The 17932-nt window shown below is 48.6% G+C and overlaps 9 protein-coding genes across 9 annotated transcripts; 4 read left to right on the top strand and 5 right to left on the bottom strand.

Annotated features, from left to right (window-relative positions):
- Positions 1–33: 33 nt before the first annotated feature.
- FPRO_11406 (uncharacterized protein) lies at positions 34–1742 on the bottom strand (the record flags this gene model as incomplete). Its single annotated transcript, XM_031220878.1, has 2 exons — positions 34–344; positions 395–1742. 2 exons carry the CDS (start codon positions 1740–1742, stop codon positions 34–36), a joined length of 1659 nt encoding a protein of 552 aa, XP_031086493.1.
- Positions 1743–2723: 981 nt separating this feature from the next.
- FPRO_11405 (uncharacterized protein) lies at positions 2724–3212 on the bottom strand (the record flags this gene model as incomplete). The annotated part of the gene is made up of 1 exon (XM_031220877.1): positions 2724–3212. The coding sequence occupies one exon, from the start codon at positions 3210–3212 to the stop codon at positions 2724–2726; it is 489 nt and encodes a 162-aa protein (XP_031086492.1).
- A 1534-nt stretch (positions 3213–4746) lies between these two features.
- Positions 4747–4929, top strand: FPRO_11404 (uncharacterized protein; the record flags this gene model as incomplete). Its single annotated transcript, XM_031220876.1, has 1 exon — positions 4747–4929. One exon carries the CDS (start codon positions 4747–4749, stop codon positions 4927–4929), a length of 183 nt encoding a protein of 60 aa, XP_031086491.1.
- A 1225-nt stretch (positions 4930–6154) lies between these two features.
- Positions 6155–7153, bottom strand: FPRO_11403 (uncharacterized protein; the record flags this gene model as incomplete). The annotated part of the gene is made up of 1 exon (XM_031220875.1): positions 6155–7153. The coding sequence occupies one exon, from the start codon at positions 7151–7153 to the stop codon at positions 6155–6157; it is 999 nt and encodes a 332-aa protein (XP_031086490.1).
- Positions 7154–8414: 1261 nt separating this feature from the next.
- FPRO_11402 (uncharacterized protein) lies at positions 8415–8798 on the bottom strand (the record flags this gene model as incomplete). The annotated part of the gene is made up of 2 exons (XM_031220874.1): positions 8415–8525; positions 8574–8798. The coding sequence occupies 2 exons, from the start codon at positions 8796–8798 to the stop codon at positions 8415–8417; spliced, it is 336 nt and encodes a 111-aa protein (XP_031086489.1).
- Positions 8799–9879: 1081 nt separating this feature from the next.
- FPRO_11401 (uncharacterized protein) lies at positions 9880–11555 on the bottom strand (the record flags this gene model as incomplete). The annotated part of the gene is made up of 3 exons (XM_031220873.1): positions 9880–10423; positions 10477–10710; positions 10759–11555. 3 exons carry the CDS (start codon positions 11553–11555, stop codon positions 9880–9882), a joined length of 1575 nt encoding a protein of 524 aa, XP_031086488.1.
- Positions 11556–12367: 812 nt separating this feature from the next.
- Positions 12368–14799, top strand: FPRO_11400 (uncharacterized protein; the record flags this gene model as incomplete). The annotated part of the gene is made up of 4 exons (XM_031220872.1): positions 12368–12793; positions 12955–13050; positions 13347–13704; positions 13766–14799. 4 exons carry the CDS (start codon positions 12368–12370, stop codon positions 14797–14799), a joined length of 1914 nt encoding a protein of 637 aa, XP_031086487.1.
- Positions 14800–15646: 847 nt separating this feature from the next.
- On the top strand, positions 15647–16751 carry FPRO_11399 (uncharacterized protein; the record flags this gene model as incomplete). Its single annotated transcript, XM_031220871.1, has 2 exons — positions 15647–15836; positions 15979–16751. 2 exons carry the CDS (start codon positions 15647–15649, stop codon positions 16749–16751), a joined length of 963 nt encoding a protein of 320 aa, XP_031086486.1.
- Positions 16752–17290: 539 nt separating this feature from the next.
- Positions 17291–17611, top strand: FPRO_11398 (uncharacterized protein; the record flags this gene model as incomplete). The annotated part of the gene is made up of 1 exon (XM_031220869.1): positions 17291–17611. The coding sequence occupies one exon, from the start codon at positions 17291–17293 to the stop codon at positions 17609–17611; it is 321 nt and encodes a 106-aa protein (XP_031086485.1).
- Between the last annotated feature and the right edge of the window lie 321 nt (positions 17612–17932).

The following is a 17932-nucleotide window of genomic DNA, read 5'->3' as shown; positions in this document are numbered from 1 at the left end:
GCAGTATAACATCCAAGCTTTTCGCCATATCTTTCACTTCCTGTCCATCCTTGAGTGCAGCATGTGTCTCTTGACCAATGAGATGCAGACCAAGGCCAGTATAGCCCAACAAGACATCATGACCCAGACTACCCGGAATGATTCCATGAATGAGTCCATCACTCCATGCCACCAACCTTCTGGAAGGTGGTTTATCTCTTCTAAACCATCTAGGATACGTTGGATCTCCTCAGGTCCTCCTGACTCTTCTCCAAAGATCTCCCACAGCATCCTTTTTAGTGTGCTCTGGTAGGCTGCAGATGCCATGGTTATGCCAACAGTGCCACCTACGCTCCTAGCCAAAACTGTGATATACATTAGCATCTGGCGATGGGTAAGACTGGTTAGTACTTACAAACAGCAGATGTGACAAGAGCTTGCTGCGAGTGATCGACTGCTGCAAGACATGACACCGTTGCGATGGTCAATACCGTGCTGAAACCCCCGCCAACAAAGAACAAGGCGACAGAAGTCAGATATTTCGGACTGTTGCCGTCTTGTAGGGTTAATAAGACAGTGCCCAGAATCAAGACCACGGCACCCATGATCCCAAATGGTCTATACCTCCCGGTCCACGCCATGGCATATCCTGTTCCTAAAGCACCAATCGAGCCACCCAATGGCGACGGTAGGAACTTGAGGCCAGCAGTTGTGGCAGAGTCGCCGAGTACCTGGAGGTAGAAGGGCACATAGAACGTAGCTGCCATAAGAAGCATGGAGATGAAAAGGCTGGCTCCGCATGCAGAGACAACTGTGCGGTCCTGAAAGAGGGCTATAGGTATGATAGGTTGCTTCGCCTTTCCCTCCCACCAGATAAAGCCGGCGAAGCAAATCATCGAAAGTGGGATAGTCGTGAGGGGTAGGGGGTGGATCCATGGTACTGTGTTGCCTCCTGTGTTCAAACCAAGAAGTAGCAGTATCAAGAATGAACAAGTAAAAAAGACTCCAGGGAAGTCAATTCGAGCAAGGTAAGCCTTATCAGACTGCTTGGGCGGCACCTTGACTAATATCCATATGATGGGTATAATCAACAATGAAGGTGGTACTTGGACCAGGAAGGCAAGTCTCCAACCGACATCGGTGCGGTCATGGAACAATCCACCGATAACAGCTCCAATCATAGCGCCTACACCATACCATAAGTTGGCGATACCTTGCATAATGCCTCTTTTGCGCAGCGGCGTAAGATCAGAGGTCAGGAACGTAGCAATACTAATCATTCCACCGCCTCCGACACCTGCAATAACACGCCCGATGATCATAGTATAATGGTTAGTTGCGCAGCCACAGACCAAGTTGCCAAGAGCAAATAAGAGGTTACTCAAGACAAGACCAAGGCGTCGTCCGAAGATATCTGTCAGACGACCAGCAATAGGCTGAGTAGCTGCATTTGAAATGAGGTATGCTGTGGCGAGCCAAGAGAGCAGGCTAAGCGAGTTAAACTCGCTAGAGATAGAAGCTGAGAGGGTTGCAATGACAGTAGAGTCCAATGCGCCTAGGAAGATCCCGATCCATGCAGTGGTCATGATGAGGATTAGTCGTCCCAGTGGCGGCTCTTCGATGACGACAGTCCTCTCTTCTTCATCTTGTTGTTTTGCACAATAATCGCAGTGTGAATAGTCCTGCTCGTCATCCAGCAGCGGGGTTCTCTCGGTGGGGAGGTGAGAACTATGGATTGAGTTCATATGGGGTTCAGATGCCATAATGCTTCTTTGGGTCGTTGAGTACTTTGACGTGTGTACCGTACTGCTGGTGATAGAGGTGATGTTTAAGATGCAGACCAGATAGTTTAGGAGGGTGACCTTTTATGACATCTTCTTTCGTTTGCCATGTATGTCGACTCATATCAACATTGCGCAACGCGGCTGGAAAGTGGGCAGCGGAGATTGGTTACTCACTGATCAATGCACATGCTGCGTATCCCTTGCATAATACTTGCGTCGATGGTGATCGCCATCGGGGAGCAGATTGGGTCCCCGACCAGGCGTGTGGTATGCGTGAGAAAGAGTACAACCTCTTGACGTTTCTCGCGTAATATTGGCCAAGACATTAGTTCCAAGCGGCAGTTGATTGATGGCTAGCTGAGCTGATAATGATCGGAATATCAATTACCGCTTTGATCCCTGCAAGACACCCTTTTGAGGTTGATCCTAAGACACTTCGTGAGCCGCTGTGGGTACTGCTCATTCTGATGTCGGGTTGGAAATGCATACGCTTTTGAGCCAAAAGTCCCCCCTAGCGTACGCCCCAACTGACCCAAATAGGCAACGCTCGACATTTCCCGCCCGTAAAGAAAGTGGATATCTACTAGATATAATAAAATCAAAGGTGCAGAGGGACGGAGCGTTACCACCGGCCGGCAAGTTGGCGCCCGCTTAAAACATGAGAACACAGTATTGGGAGAGGCTGAACGATATCCCACCTCGGCTGGTTGGCATGCTTGGATATCAGGTCAGGGCTCCTTTTGCAGGGTATATAGATGGGATTAGCCCTAGAAAGGCCGTAGAACAGAAGATGAGGATAAAGCAAGCGGTCAATAGGTACTACATTAAGCTTTAAAATAGATACAGAAGTGGAATTTTGGAGTACTATGACTTCAGAAGAGACCTTTCGCAATATCTGTCACGCAGCTTGGTACCTGGAATATGCTGAGCTTGTCAACTTATGTTAGATATAAGCTTTGCCTAGAACGAACTGTCTAGAGACTCGTCTGGTATGAGATCTGCAAATGGCATCCAAAGAGCAGAAAACAATCCCACAGATGCAACATCAAAGCCTAAAGACGCAGACTTATCCAGCCATTCTGATGTCTCAATCCCCTGAGGTTCTCGCAGGCAGTCAGCTGCAGATGTGGAACCTTGCGAAACTATTTCATCGTTATGGAGTGACTTATCCACCATGATCCTCGCGCGGTCAAATAGCTTGTACGCCGCATTTATCGACACGTAGTACTTTCGCATGTCGTCCAGAGCTACCAAGCAAGGAGATAAATTGTGCTTTGCCAGTTTGCCGGACGAAGACTTGGATGATGCCGTTTCTAGAAAATGGACTGAATCGGCGGGCGGATAGTGAGCACCCTGGGTAGTTACCAGTTGATTAGCGGCGTTCTTATGTTCTATGATTCTGGGGATGTACGTAATCGTCTGGGCAAACTTTATCAGATCTTCTGCCATCATACAATTAATGGCATGGGTCGCATGAGCGGCTGCAGTCCGAAGCTTACTTTTTGCAAGCGCTTTCCAAGATTCCTGTAACTCATCTGGAGCTACCTCTGGTGCTTCGTGGAGAAATGGCCTGTACAGCTATGATAGCTACGCTGCGAATACTGCTTAGCCAATTTCTGTCTATGACGTTAGGGGCCATACTGAGTGCGAAGTCGGTATTGATATGCATGAGAAGCCAGTACTACACTCTGGTCATTGCTCCCGTCATGGATCAAGTGGGCTCGAATTTCATTCTCGCCTCTTTCAATGATATTTCTGGAAGGTCTGGTGCCTTTGATGGTATAGTTAGTTGTAAATATCCCCCATGATGCGCATTTTAGCCATATTCCAAGAAGTGTATCGAGCTGCGCAGGTACGAACTGCAGGTAATCAGATTAAAGGCTATGACTCGTATCATATATTCCGGCATCGGAGTTGAGCAATGATCAAGAGATATCTATCTGCAAGCTATACCTCACGGTAGTAGATGCACCACCGGATACGACGCTACTGGGGCCGAATGCCGTTTCGTGAGGGAGATGTCAGCATGTGAAAGCCTATCGTGTGAGATGAGCTGATAAAAATGCAAGTCGTCTATTATCTAGACTTTTCAAAGGTGAATGACAGCAGAGACCCAAACAGCGCTTAAAGATAACCGAGGCAGTCGCCTTGATAAGCAGTAGCTAGAGCTTAACGGATATTCCTATAAAAGGCATAATGGCTCAACAGACTGAAGACAGGCCAATTAATACATTAGGAACCAGAAGTAGAGAACGGCATTGCGTATCCTATATCTAGATTTTAAGATATAGAATAGAAGATAGAGCATTTAAAATGATAGAGAATTCTAAGGATGTTTTTAGAGTCTTAGGCTATTATCCACTACTTAAATAAACTGTTAAATGTAAACATAAAGGTTATATATTAATTATTATATTTAGCAACTCCTGTAAGATCTATATTAATTAGGGCACTAATACAGGGTAAAACTCCAGAGTCATTCTCTAACACGACCAGACGAGTCGAACATACGGCCTCTACCAACGAGGTTCTAATACTTGTTTTAAGATATTTAGCTGCCTCATTTCGGCAGATTTAACTCCTCAAACTGACTTCACAAACTATGAAGCTGCGACGACTCGACATAAGGCCAAGGTCTGTTATTAAATGTAAAGATTGCGCATAAATGCCGCTATTGCGATATCGGCTGTAACATTTTAATAGAAGAATTACGAAGTCGATCTACGTTGAATTAAGTACAGAAAACTCTCCTCGGCGTAGTAACCCGTCTTCACTCAGCACAATGTGGGGCAGGGCTTTTGAGACATGTGTAATACGGCAGAGACGAGAACCGACCGTGTTATAGCAGCGTATTTCCTGGTCCAAAGTACTTACTTGTAAAGGCCTATTAGGTCAACTCATTGTCAAGATATTGACCATTTCCAACATTGATTGATAACCAAAGCTTGCAACATGTCAACGGCATACTTCAACCATTTTCAGCATGCTATCAACTATTGAAGTGCCAGCTTCCTATTCATCACTGCCCTTCAAGGATATTATCGTTTCTCAAGTGCCAGAAGACTCGCCTGTCGCTACCAAGACTCTTATTTTAGCCTTCAACCGTCCTGATAAGCATAATGCTGTCACTGAGAATCTTCTCACAGAGCTTGAGACAGGCTGTTGACTTATTTATCAAGACGAGCGAGTTCGGGCGGTTGTTCTGACTGGTACAGGGAGGGCCTTCAGTGTGGTAGGAGATCTCCAGACTGGCTTTTCTGGTCTGTTAGCTCATCAAGCGAGTCGACAGTCTATCGATAGATATGGAGACCAGTATATGACCGCTCAATAATTGAACTATATGAACGCTAAAACGATCTTACAGGGGAGGGAAAATTGCTCTGGCAATAGCAAGCTGCACTAAACCCACTGTTGTCGCCATCAATGGTCATGTAGCCAACTTCGGGTTCACAATAACCTTCCCTGCCACCATCCATGTAGCCTGGGATAGAGCAAAAGTCGCTCAACCTTTCGCACGTCTGGGTTTGAGCCTCGAGTCGTACAGTGCCTATTTCCTTCCACGGTTAGTTAGACTTGCTCAGGCAATGCATATTACCACCACCGGTGATACCTTCGTCAGTCCTTTATTCTCAAAGCTCCTCTTGACTCTATAAGAAACTCTATCGTACCTTGTCGAGCTTACCTCCAGTATTGCAGGGAGTGGATCACTTAACAGTGCTAAGCTTATGAGAGACATGCTGGTATGTAAATCCGAGACCCCAGAAGAAATGTATACGTTGGAGTCCAAGATTTTCATCTCACTTGTGGATTCCAAGGATAATATGACAGGTATTAGAAGTGTTACAAAGAAACAACATCCAGACTTCAGTGGGACATTCAATCGAAAGGCTGTGCCTTTCTGGCCTTAGTGGGATGCCGACGAGAACGAGCTTTCAACTTCAAAACTTTGAGTGCTTCGCCAAATTATTCAAGATAGAATCATCACTACTGTTCTGTTTCATTCACGTACTCTGTAATATAAAAGAGTAATGGGGACTGCTGATCAGATCGATCGCCCAGATTAGGTTATCCCTTATGCACCTAATTGACAATGAAAAACACATCCTCGAAAGGATTGGTCCCTTCATTTAACAATGAAGCTGCCCTGATGCTACATCCTTGTAGCCCAGATGATAAGTGCCAGCGACAAAACCGCGGCATCATGAGTTAGGCATATACATACCATTCTGACACAATCTCTAACTTCACAATATCCAGAGCACTGACTCATTGCAGCGACCTCACTGACTGTCTCTCCAACTTCCTCCATACATGTTGGGCATCTCTAGCGTCTAGTCCTCCCCCTAGAATGCCTCCCAAGCTCTCTCGATGATGCTGCCTGCATCTTTTCGTTAAATGATTCGACCCCAGCCATAAAAGAGCCGGTCAGCACCGGAATCGCTGGGCGTGCTCAGTGTCAAGTTGATACCGCTTCCATGGAGCTTCTGGATAGAGTACCAGTCATCAGTTTGGCCTGCGGTGACCTTGCCACCAACTGCCGGCCAATAGGTCGAGCCAATCTTGAGCTCGCGCATGGAATCGGTCAAGGCGCGAATGTATCGAACAAAGTTATTCGTGCTATTGGCGTCGCTATAATTGAGACCGGTGTCCATTGGCGCACCGAACTCGGTTGTGACTGCGCGAGAAGCGCAATTACCCAGGCCGCTTTTGTAGGCCTGAACCCAGCCGTTGTAATTTTTCGCGCCGGTGAAAAAGGTGTAGACATGGTAAGACAGCAAGGTCCCATCCAAACGGCTATCGTCACAGACGGGCTGAAGATTCTGGCAATAACCCGTGCCGCCTATGAGGATTCGCCCCTTGGGCAGCGATGAGTGTCTGGCGACCCAGTTGGCAGCTACGTTGGTCCACTGAGCGGCGCTATAGCCGTGCGGTTCGTTCATGGGTTCGAAGTAGATGAGGCTATTGCTGTTGTACTGGTCTACCACAGCGTCCCACATAGTGTTCCAGGCGTTCAAGTCGACGATCTTGCCTCCCGAAGCTGCGCCGTCTTCCCAGTAACCCAAGATCACCTTGAGGTTGTGCTCAGTGGCGGAATCGATCACTCCAGTGTAGGCATCCCACCAGGTAGAATTGACCGTGATTGTGTTGACTGGCAATCGGATGGTGTTAATGCCGAGATTGTCCTTGAGACCGGTGTAGATAGCGTCGGCCTTGGTTCGGACGGTATCATAGTCATCGGACTTGTCTAGACCGCGGAGGACTAGTGGGCCTTTCACGAAGTTGTCTCCAAGGACAGCCCAATTGACCCCCTGAAAATTGCTGGTGTCGGCACTGACCAATAGTCCGCCGGCCAACGCGGCCAGAAAACCAGTCTTTAGGATACTCGGCATGGTATTGATTTTATGTCGGCTGTATATGAAGTTGCTAGGGTGGGTTGATGTTTCAAGTTGCTTGTGGAATGACTTCTCTCGTAGAGTTATCAAGTCGTTATTATAGATTTCCCTGACTTATATACAACGAGTTGAACCCTCAATGAAGGGGCTGGGCATGGGGTGTCTGGACACCGATACTCTAGCGCCGGACCGATATTCAATGAATAACCCGATAGATAGGCCGTTCATGTGCAACAGCAATCTCCCGAATGATGGCTACCTTGGGCACCCTATGCAGCATGCTGTGGTGAGGCACTGCTTGGGTTCGGTTCTAGTCGAGCCGAGTGTAATTCCTTGTAGCGGTGGCGAACAAACTGCCAATTGGCGCCACGCTTGTTGGACCAGGGTCCTTTACCCCAGAATCTCCCAAAAAGGTTGCCACGGGCCCATTTATCCTCGTTTATGCGGGGAAATGGTCCCGAGATTACGAAATTACTCTAGAGAAGCGCGGGGAATCAGGAGAAAATTGCTCATATTGCATCGGGGGCGACTTCGACCGATGCTGGCGATGTGGATTGTTCGATTTCCCGAGCCTATCAGAATCAATGTCCCTTTTTCGGCAGCAGCATTCATTAGTCCGGTAGCTACTAAGCCATTCGCTCAAACCACGTAATGTTGAGTGTACGTCTACCCAGTGTTGTACTACGCCAGTGTGTCGCCATTGCCGCCGTTCTATGGCGTAATGAGTCGCCGTAACAGGAAAACCTTTCTCTGCCTACTCGCAGTATGGACGCTTACATATCCTGCCTCGCTCGAGGACGTGCAGCACTTGACCGCATTGGAGACGATAGCCAGCATATGGCTCCAGATCTGGTCGTGGCTATCGCTCAGCGAAGTGTGGCGTCAGTTTGCCTTGAGCTCTGTTAATAACGTCCGGTACTATTCGATCTTGCAGCTATTTGCCGCGCAGCTGTGCTCCTGTGTCCGCCCGCGCAGGGTGGCAACGCGACTTGCCGCAATTATATATGTTGAGTTCTGTTAATTTATTAGATATTAACCTAGATAAAGAAGTTTATTCTAAGTTTAAAATAGGGAGATGTCAGCATGTGAAGTCCGATCGTATGAGATAGGCTGATAGCGATGCCGTTCCAGTGCCAGGGGCCCAGGCGATCTTCAGCATCTGCATAGAAATGCCCCATGAGAAAGACTGATTGAATCAATGCGATTTTGTTCTTCTCATAGTCTGCATCGTACAATGTCTGTAGGCCATGTCGGTCAGTTAATCGTATCGGGGACCAGGAGAGAATACCTTTGCTCGCTGAAAGGCATTGCGTTTGAACGTAAGAGGATATTGGAAGAGGTTCATCAAAAACAGACTCTCCTCAACAAACTGACAAGTCAGTGTGTATGTCTTCCTCCGAAGTAACAACGAACTTACAGTTGCAGCGCACATAAAGACTGACCACAGAAGTAGTAAACTGAGTTGGCCTTTACTATAGGCATTGAAGAATTCTTGAGGATCGAGGACCGGTTCGAAGGAATGACAATGATGAAAATAAGCTTTGATGAGAGCTTCTTGGAGTGGTTGGGGAGGCAAGGTAAAGCAACCTCTCCATCGGAGAAACTCAATTTCCTCTGGTTGGAGGGACTCTAACGAAGGCATGGCAACAAAAGAATGATTGCTGTCTGTTAATCTTTGGGGTTTACAAATATCTATCACGAAAGCCGGCCCTCTTTTATCGCCTAGGATTTGTCAACATTAGAGGCTATCGGGCTTGATAGATGGACTCTATCAGCATACCCGGGTAGAAGGGAACTCGGTTGCCATCGCTTTCATGCTCTTCAAGTGTCTCGGCTCATGCCGATGTGGCATTTGCGATCGGAGGGGTTTCAACTTCATCGTGGTGCTCAGCCTGTATTGTTTCATCGACTTCTGCATCGAGTGCTACAGTTATTCCGCCGTCATTGGTGTTCTGGCCGACAACGATAGTGTCAGGGTTAGAAGTAGCAGATGAAGCATTGTAGGCTTGCTGTGAGTGTTACAGGGATAAATCATTGGGTTCATCAGTCATCGAGGCCCAACGAGATGGGTTGATTTCTCTCGCTGGGCCGGAAGTATCCCAGTGGGGGCTCTCGCTATGCGAATTGCGGAGTTGTGCTGCCGAAGGAGTGTGTTCCGAGGACATAGAAGTATCTTGCCTTCCCGGATCAGCCATTGGAGGCAGGACATCGGTATTTCTGTGTTAGTCAGCTATGAATACCGGTGATCCGAAGATGAGGCAAACCGACCGTCGCGGCTTGTGGGTCTTGATCTCACAGGGAATGTTGTCCACAGCGCAGTTGGCACAAGGGGGCCCAGATAATGTGATAGTGCACCTGACCTTACGACTATTGCAGGCTTTGCAAGCTACATATTCCCGCTTATGGGGTCTGCCACTATTCGACGGCATCGCGCAAGTTATCTATTATCCAGACTCTAAAAGGTGAATAACAGCAGAGACCTAAATATTGCACAAAGATAGGCAAGGTAGTTAACCTAAAGAGTAGTTATTAGGGCTTAATAAATATCCTTATAAATAGCATAATAGCTTAATAGATTAAAGAATAGCTAATTAATATATAAAGAACTAACTTTATAATAATAATATTTATAAAGATAATAATCCTGCTCCACTTTTACTACGTCTAATCATTAACTTATAACTGCTAATTCTGAATTTCTATTCCAAACCATACATCAACCTTTAATCCTGCTTCAATCCGACCTTGCCTGTCTTTCGTAGACCGGCTCCCGCGATAATAACACATACTATCATAAAGGCAAACATAGTCCAGAAACTTGCCCGGTATCCCTCCATAAGAACCTCAGAAGACTTCCTTCTGTCATAGTCTTTAGCCACTAGCATAGAAACCACTTGCATAACAGCCAAGCCAAAGGAACTTCCAAACTGAGATGCAGTATTAAAAACAGCACCAGCAATAGATTGCTTATCCTCAGGGAATATATCAGTAACAATAATTAGACCTACAGTAAAGAGCACATCAACAGAGAATGGCATCAAGAGTTGGGCAAAGAATGCGCTGGCCCAGTAAGACCAGCTTGGCTGGATAGTTGCCATAAGTAAGGGGGAGCCTGCAGAAAGGAGGGAGGTTATAACGACAAGCCATAGTGCTGGAACCTTATGCACAAAGAGGCCAGTGGAGAAGTTGAGAGCCACTCCAACCGCCATGTTTGGGAGAATACGAATCGCGGCTTGAAGGGCCGACAGATGCTGAATTTCTTGGAAGCTATGATTTGGGTCAGTTATCGATTCCCATTGTTGCAGTGGGAGAAAAGTTACAAGAGACTAGCAAAGAGTTCTAGTGAGGTCACCACGCCAAAGGACAAGGCAACAGTGGCGCAGATACTAGCAAATGCCGAGTTTTCCCAAAATGAGTTAGGGATAAGAACTGACTGGTCTGAATTATGCTGGCGATGCATCCAACCGATAAACAAAGGTAAAGCCAAAACCCCAAGACAGAGAATAACGATGGTGGCAGGCTCTTTGATGCGGTGGACGTCCGTACTGATGATGCTGTGAAGTTGGTTAGCGGCAATCGAGACGAGATATCAAAGCACTTACGCGAGGAAATACGAAATTAGGGCCATGAAGGCTGAGGCAAGCAACGCACCGACCCAGTCAACCTTTGTCTTCAAACTATGCACAATGTCCTGAGTCCCGAGTGGAGCGGACTTAGGTAAGGACCAAAAGCCAACAGCTGAGAGTAGCAGAGTGATGCCTCCATAGAGATACCATGCCGACCGCCATCCAATCGTGTCAACCAGAACACCACCGATAACGATGCCAAATGAGAAGCCGAGCGGTTGACTTAGCCCGAGACAAGCAAAAGCAAAGTTGCGTCCCCGACCGCGGGGTAAGATCTTGGTGACAAGGGATACAGAGCTGGATAAGTGTAGAGCCAGGGTAACACCTTGCAGTGCTCTCAGGACAACCAATTCCTCACCCTTTTTGATAAATGCACATGCAAGCATGAGGGCGCCGTGAGTGATGCATCCAAGTAAGTCAACTGATCGTGGACCCAAGATATCAGCAACAGAACCAGCAAGAAGCAGTGTAGACGCTGTCGCCAGCCCAAAAACAGAAGCGGGCCAAAATGCAAGCGACTGGGGCAAATTGAGGTCTTGTGTCATTCGAGGGAGACCGACAACAATGAGACCGTTAGCAGCACTGGAAGCAAAATTGACACCAGAGAGCTGGAAAGTCACGGCCGCCTTCCGGAGGCGCGAGGCTGGTCGGACATGTTCGCTTTCGGAACATTGAAAGACTCCATCGGTGCCGGGCGATTGAGTGTCGCTTCCAGACTCGGGTGCCAGTTTTGGAATTGGCGTCAAGACCAGGGCTTCCGTTTGAGTCGCCATGTTGGTTCGGCAATGGCTTTGAAAGAACAGGTGACTAAGGAAGGTTGATATGCCAGTCGATAAGAGCCATCACATAAATATGGCCCATGAAAGCCGCTGACTCTTGCGTGAGTCATGGCGGCCTGTCCGTTCTTTCGCGCTTAAGAATGTGTCGACCGCGCCCTTCCATAGTGGAGAAAATGTGATACCCGTTGGCTCGAGCCGGGGGAGGCCAACTAAGCTTATTTGGGCATAAAACCGTGAGATATGCATAAATAACCTTTTCCCCAGCGAGGCGAGGCGGCCTGGCGTCGAAGCTAAGGAAGAGTCAGACGCTGGCTTGGCGTAGTGAAAAGGGCTCCGCTCCACCTTCTAACATTACAGACCCCTACAGACTGTAAAGTTAGTCTCCTGTCGTTCGAGCCTCACGTCAATCGTTGGTCTAAACGGTCCCACAGTATTTTGACGTCGACTACACCCTACTCCGTAGACGTAGAACGCGAGCGGGACGCCCAACCCACAAGACGAGAAGTGACTTGACAACATAGCTTGCTCAGAACTCGAAGTCCATTTCACAAGTGATGCTTAGTGCTGTATCTGACACTCTCCTCCGAGATGGAAGGGCTGATACTCTTTCCGAGAGGCCGGGTGAGCATCGTGACCGTGCCACGGCGACTGAGGAGATAAATCCTGACCAAAGGCAAGTTCACAGACAAGCTGTACAAAATGTGCATAATTCTATGTCTATCTTTGACTGCGAACCCCGTCACGGCAGCACAGATTACCAGGACTATGATAGGCTTGGGCTTGGAGGTCATCTAGACTCTGCCCCAATGATGTCTGACCTCCTCTCTCACTCGATCGATTTGCTTGACGACGACATGCTCAACGCAGTGACTGAGAACCAGTCTGAAATTGTAATACTTGGCACTGAGTGTGTGCGGGCCCCCGAATCGGAGTCTTCTGTGAGTCCTCACAATCTCCAACCGACCACAAAGATAGGGACCCGATTTTCTCGAGAGACCAACGGCATACTGAAGGCCTGGTTCTCGCGAAGAACAGATAATCCATATCCCAGCAGAGCGGAGAAACAGCAACTTCAGCAGCAGACTGGACTGAGCAGTCTGCAACTCACAAACTGGCTCGCCAATGCTCGTCGACGCTCTACACTATCCTCGAGGGGCCCATCTCCTGGATCGCTTGCGCAGCTCTCCAATCTTAATACCGGGGAGTCTATTTCAAGACCTAGCACTCCGATGGTACAGCCCCGCCGGGGCCCCCTGGGACGTTGGATTGACTCCCCTCCCGAAAACGAGGCAGCGGATGCAGCTGACATCGCTCGCGCACTCAGTTCGCTCTCTCAAGGTGACCCCATCGCTATACTGAGAGTCTATACTTGCAAAATCTAATAACGCCATAGACACCCACACCTCACGATCATTGCGAGGCGATCCCGAGCAGTACTAGTCCGCACAAGACTCTGCTTCCAACAGCGCAAACACGACAAGATCTAGCTGTAAGTCTGGGTCGCTTGCTGAATCAAGGTCTTCATCTTACACCCGCGCCTTGAGGACAAGTCCTAATCGACGACATGGACGGGTGCGAACATTCCGCCGCCGTAGTCGAGGAAGACAACGGGAGGCGATCCAGAGGAAGCACACCCTAGGAACCGCCATCGGGCCCTATCAGTGCACATTCTGCACCGAAACATTCGACACCAAGCACAATTGGTAAAGACACGAGACGTCGATACACCTCCCGCTTGAGACCTGGGTCTGCACCCCTCAAGGTCCCCGTACCACAAAAACCCAGGCCCAGCAGATATTCTGCTCATTCTGCGGCATCAATGACCCAGACGAAGATCATGTTGAGACGCACAACCCGAAATCTTGCCAGGAGCGGACTTTTAGCCGAAAGGATCACCTCAGAAAGCATCTGCGCTTAGTTCACAATGCTACGCCGGTGGAATGGATTATTAGCCAGTGGCGGACACCTCAGCTACAGGAGCGTTCAAAGTGCGGCTTCTGTCATAGAGCCATGGAAACATGGGCTGGCCGAGCGGATCACCTGGCGGATCATTTCAAGATGGGTCACACGATGGCCCAGTGGCAGGGTGACTGGAGCTTCGAGAAAGCTGTGCATGATCTCGTAGAGTCTTCTATTCCTCCATGTAAGTGTCTGGTCTTTATAGAACCCTAGATAACTGTTGAAAGTCACTCATTCCCGAGTAGATCTGATTGCAAGCGAGAGCCAGACACCATTTCCATTCAGAGCCAGCGTGGCTCCGGCCGACTCACCACGGAATGCGTACGAGCTGATCCATTTGGAGCTGACTCACTTCATTCAGAGGCAAGACGCAATACCCGTGTTCGATATGTTGCAGCTGGAGGGCTGTCGCATCATACTTGCCGCCGAGGGTCTGATGCGAGGCGATGCTCACGATGAGGTAGAGGCTGGGTCTTGGCTTAGAGACATATTCTTTTCCAACAACGACATATCCCAACGGGCCCGCTTCAGCCCTCTGAGGTCCAAAACAGAATCCTGTCTCGTCGTCCCAAAGCTACACGGCCAGAGGCAGCTGTTTGATGGATGCCCTCTCGAAGCCCAGTTACGAAACTTCATGCTGGATAGCGCATGGTCCGGGCAGGCCATGCCCAGCGATGCCGAGCTCAGGGCAGAGGCCTGTCGCATCGTCTCCGAGCTAGGCTCGTGCTTCACATTTCTGCTCGAGGACGCCGTCGCGACCTGGCTCACGGCTCTAATTGAGTCAGCCCCCGGATATCTATCTGCCTTCCGCATGCGTGTCCAGATAGAGGCAAATATACGTACTCCCTCCGATGGACAAAATGCATCTTTTGGCGGTCTTTGCGGTGCGGCACACTCGCTTCAGGATGTGATGCAGCCTCCAACCTCGATCACGGCCGAGCCTATCCGACACTTTCCCAATGGTAATAATCTTGGCAACGGCTTAGACTTCTGCGGGCGTCAAGAAGGATCCCTAACTGATAACATGTCATTGGCAAGGGACAATATACTACGCAGGCAGAGTAGGACTTCTACAACTTCACAGAGTCCTCAGGACCACCGCCCATCGTGGATCAAGGTCAACCTCTACTTCCTAAACGATGCCAACTATCACCGTTGGCTAGGGCGAGAGCTCGGGAGATGGGTTCTTTCAACCACGTCGCTAAACAACCCCAACAGCCACATACCCTCAGACGAAGAGCTCCGCCACCAGGCCCGATGCATTTTGTACGATGAGTAAGATATGATAACCCCCAAGCCCCAACCATTCTGACGGTCCTTGCTAGCGACGATCCCTGGAATCATACTCCGGCAGACAACGCTGAGTGGCTGAGGCGGTTCAAGTGTGAGTTCGATATAAGCGGTACGGCGGCCGAAGATGGCAGTTAATTCAAAACCTTCGATCAGATGTGTCTTGGGCAGTTATGGGAGGTAACATCGATGTGCAAAGGAAAAAAAGGATTAAACGTGGTGTGTAGAAAACTAGGTCATGGTGATAGGCTTTAGACACACGAGCGAGACAATGATCATAATAATGTCATACTGCGTGCAACTCCTGAAATGTGAATCACTTAAACCGTAGAGCTATAGACAGGCATAGCCAAGACCTTGGCACACATGCATCGACAATGAACGCGCCCCGCAGGTTTAATAGCGTTTGAGAATGGTCCTAGTCAACACCCAATCTTGTCAATCGCGCCCTATCGAGTCCAATCCATGGGTGACAATGTGTCCAGGGGCAGTTCGGAAGATGCTCACACTTAAAAATCGCCCCTGAGAAGCTTTCGTCTCGGCACCCGTTTTCAGTGTGCATCATAGCCCCGGCCATACCAGTTTGCCCTCTTGGTTGAACGTTATGTCTCCTACAGCATGATCGAGGTGAGTAAGTTGAGATGAGTGGGGATAGGGCTGAAAAGAATGTTATTGATCCACCCTAATTTTGACGACCTGGGCGCTCTAGTTGACAGGAAAACTTGAGAGGTGACAGACTGGGTGATATATAATGAAGCCCCTCTGTCGCAGTTTCCATCTCTTCTGTCAACGTCTCATTATTGTCAAGGATTGTATCTCTTTGCCAGCTCGCCAGCATGTCGACGCAAGATGCAAGCGCCCGAGTAGCAGACTCGTTCAGTATATCAGATACTGATGAAGCTCAAAATACCTCGGAAGGTCCACACGAAACATGTGAGACCCAGATGAGACTATTTGCTTGTGTTTTGGGGTCTTCAATGTTCCTAGCATGTTCTTTTGGCATGTCCCAGCTCCTGGCCTTGCTGGGTGCGAACTAACTGGATACTAGGATGGATGCAGTCTATCGGCGCGATCCAGTCGTACCTTGTCCTCCACCAACTCAACGACTACGCAAACCGAGACGTGGGGTGGATTATCGGAGTCTAATCTTTCCTTAGTCTTCTGTTAGGTCTTCAAACCGGGCCGTTGATGAACTACTACGGGCCCCGAGTCCTGGCTCCCGCTGCTATGAGCTTTACCGTCCCCATGTTCTTCTTTCTTGCCGAGTGTGAGGGATACTGGCAGTTTATGCTGGCTTTTGGGCTTCTGGGTGGGGTTGGTGCTGCAACTACGTCTACCGTGGCTGTCTCGATGGTTGCCAAGCTCTTCGATCGTCGTCACGGCACTGCAATGGGGTGTGCTCTTGGAGGCGCCTGTCTCGGCGGCGTCATCTTTCCGATCTTGCTGCAGCGCACTTTTCCCCATCTGGGGTGGGAGTGGTCACTGAGAATTGTGGGCTTCATAGTCCTTGGTCTGATGTTTGCTGGCTGGTTGTGTCTGTGTTGGTCGGCGAAGCTGCTAAACCCAACCATGGCATCTCAGGCCAAGACAGCAATGCCGAACTTTACCGCCTTCCAATCGAAAGATTTCTTATTCATTACCATTGGTTTTTCCGCTCTGGAATTTGCCATGTTCGGGATCAGCGGCCTCCTCCCTACGTTTTCCTCCAAGGCCGGTTACGGCGAAGATGTTGGCTTCATCCTCCCAGCTTTATCTAATGGATGCTCACTTTTTGGTCGAATTCTTCTTGGATTTGCAGCTGATTTCTTAGGCCACTTCAATGTCCTCGTTTCCATGATCCTAGTAACGTCGATTTTCACTGCAGCGCTTTTCGTTCCCCTGCCCCCCTATACGCATTTGCCTCACTCTGGGGGTTTGGTTCTGGCTCATGGCTTGCCATGACACCTGGTAAATCCAGGATACTAGTCTTGACTATGCACACTAACTCAGACCCAGTTTGCGTCAGCAAAACGTGCGAGCCTGCTGCGTACGGCAGATACTACGGTATGTTGTGTAACTAATAATTGTTGCTCGATGCAAGTTCTGACGTGATTCCAGGGACAATGACTTTTTGCGTCAGCTTGGCAGCTCTGATGGTGGTCTCGGTGCCAGGTAAACTGTTGGACAGGTTTGGGCACAAAGCTGCGTCGAGTGTCTTCCTGTGTATTGTCCTCCTAGGAGGAGTTTCTCTCTATGTTGCAAGATTTTTCCTTATTAAGAGGCTATTAGGGCTAGAGATAGTAGTTTAAAATACTTTAGTAACTTAAGATCTCTATGATACATATTACCAAGCTTTAGCCCTAATCTTTAAACTAAAATATTAAGGCTCTTATATAATTCTGGGCAGGACAACGTGTACACGACCCAAGGGGATTAAACCATATGCCTGATACGAGCTGTGGACCCGCGTGCTTTCGTGGGATGAGAAATGGTTATATGCTATGACTCAGTTCGTCAAATCCGGTGTTTTCCGCCCAACTGAGTTTGTGCTGCGACCTAACAAGAGGCGCAAAAAAGCCAAGGGACATGAGAAACAGGAAGATAAAATACTCAAATCAGTTTATGCATCATCTGTGGCTCGCTACGTCTTCAAGAACAATAGACCCATCATCCCACCAGAGGAGGCCCTCCGAAAATGCAACCTGCTCGCTGATGATGAGACTAGCTTGGCAGATATCGCGACTACAAGGGCGAGTAATCTTGAGGTTGGAAGGCTCGAGGCAGGCTGGGAAGCAATACATAATTGCCTTCAACCGACGTGACTTGCTTTAGGGTGGTATTACTGCGCATATTGAAGCATTAAGATACTGTCTATACTATGCCTGGTATTAACTAGTAATTTTAGTAATTGCTACTATAGTTACCCTAAATAAGCATGTTGACTTGATCGCCCAGTAAACAGATTGGACTAGGTCCACTAAGTCTAAGAACAAGGCCCCACTACATATAATGACACGAATAAGACGCACTTGCTCGCGCTAAGAGAGCGGCAAGTTGAAGTCTTTTACCGATACTAAAGATTTACCGATTCCCTCCGTTTTATATCAGCCACTTACTCCCTTAATTCTTTTATCTCAGTCTAG

Source organism: Fusarium proliferatum (genome assembly GCF_900067095.1).
Source record: "Fusarium proliferatum ET1 genome assembly, contig: FPRO_scaffold010, whole genome shotgun sequence".
NCBI classification, from domain to species: Eukaryota; Fungi; Ascomycota; class Sordariomycetes; order Hypocreales; family Nectriaceae; genus Fusarium; species Fusarium proliferatum.
This window is presented reverse-complemented; position numbering and strand designations above follow the sequence as displayed.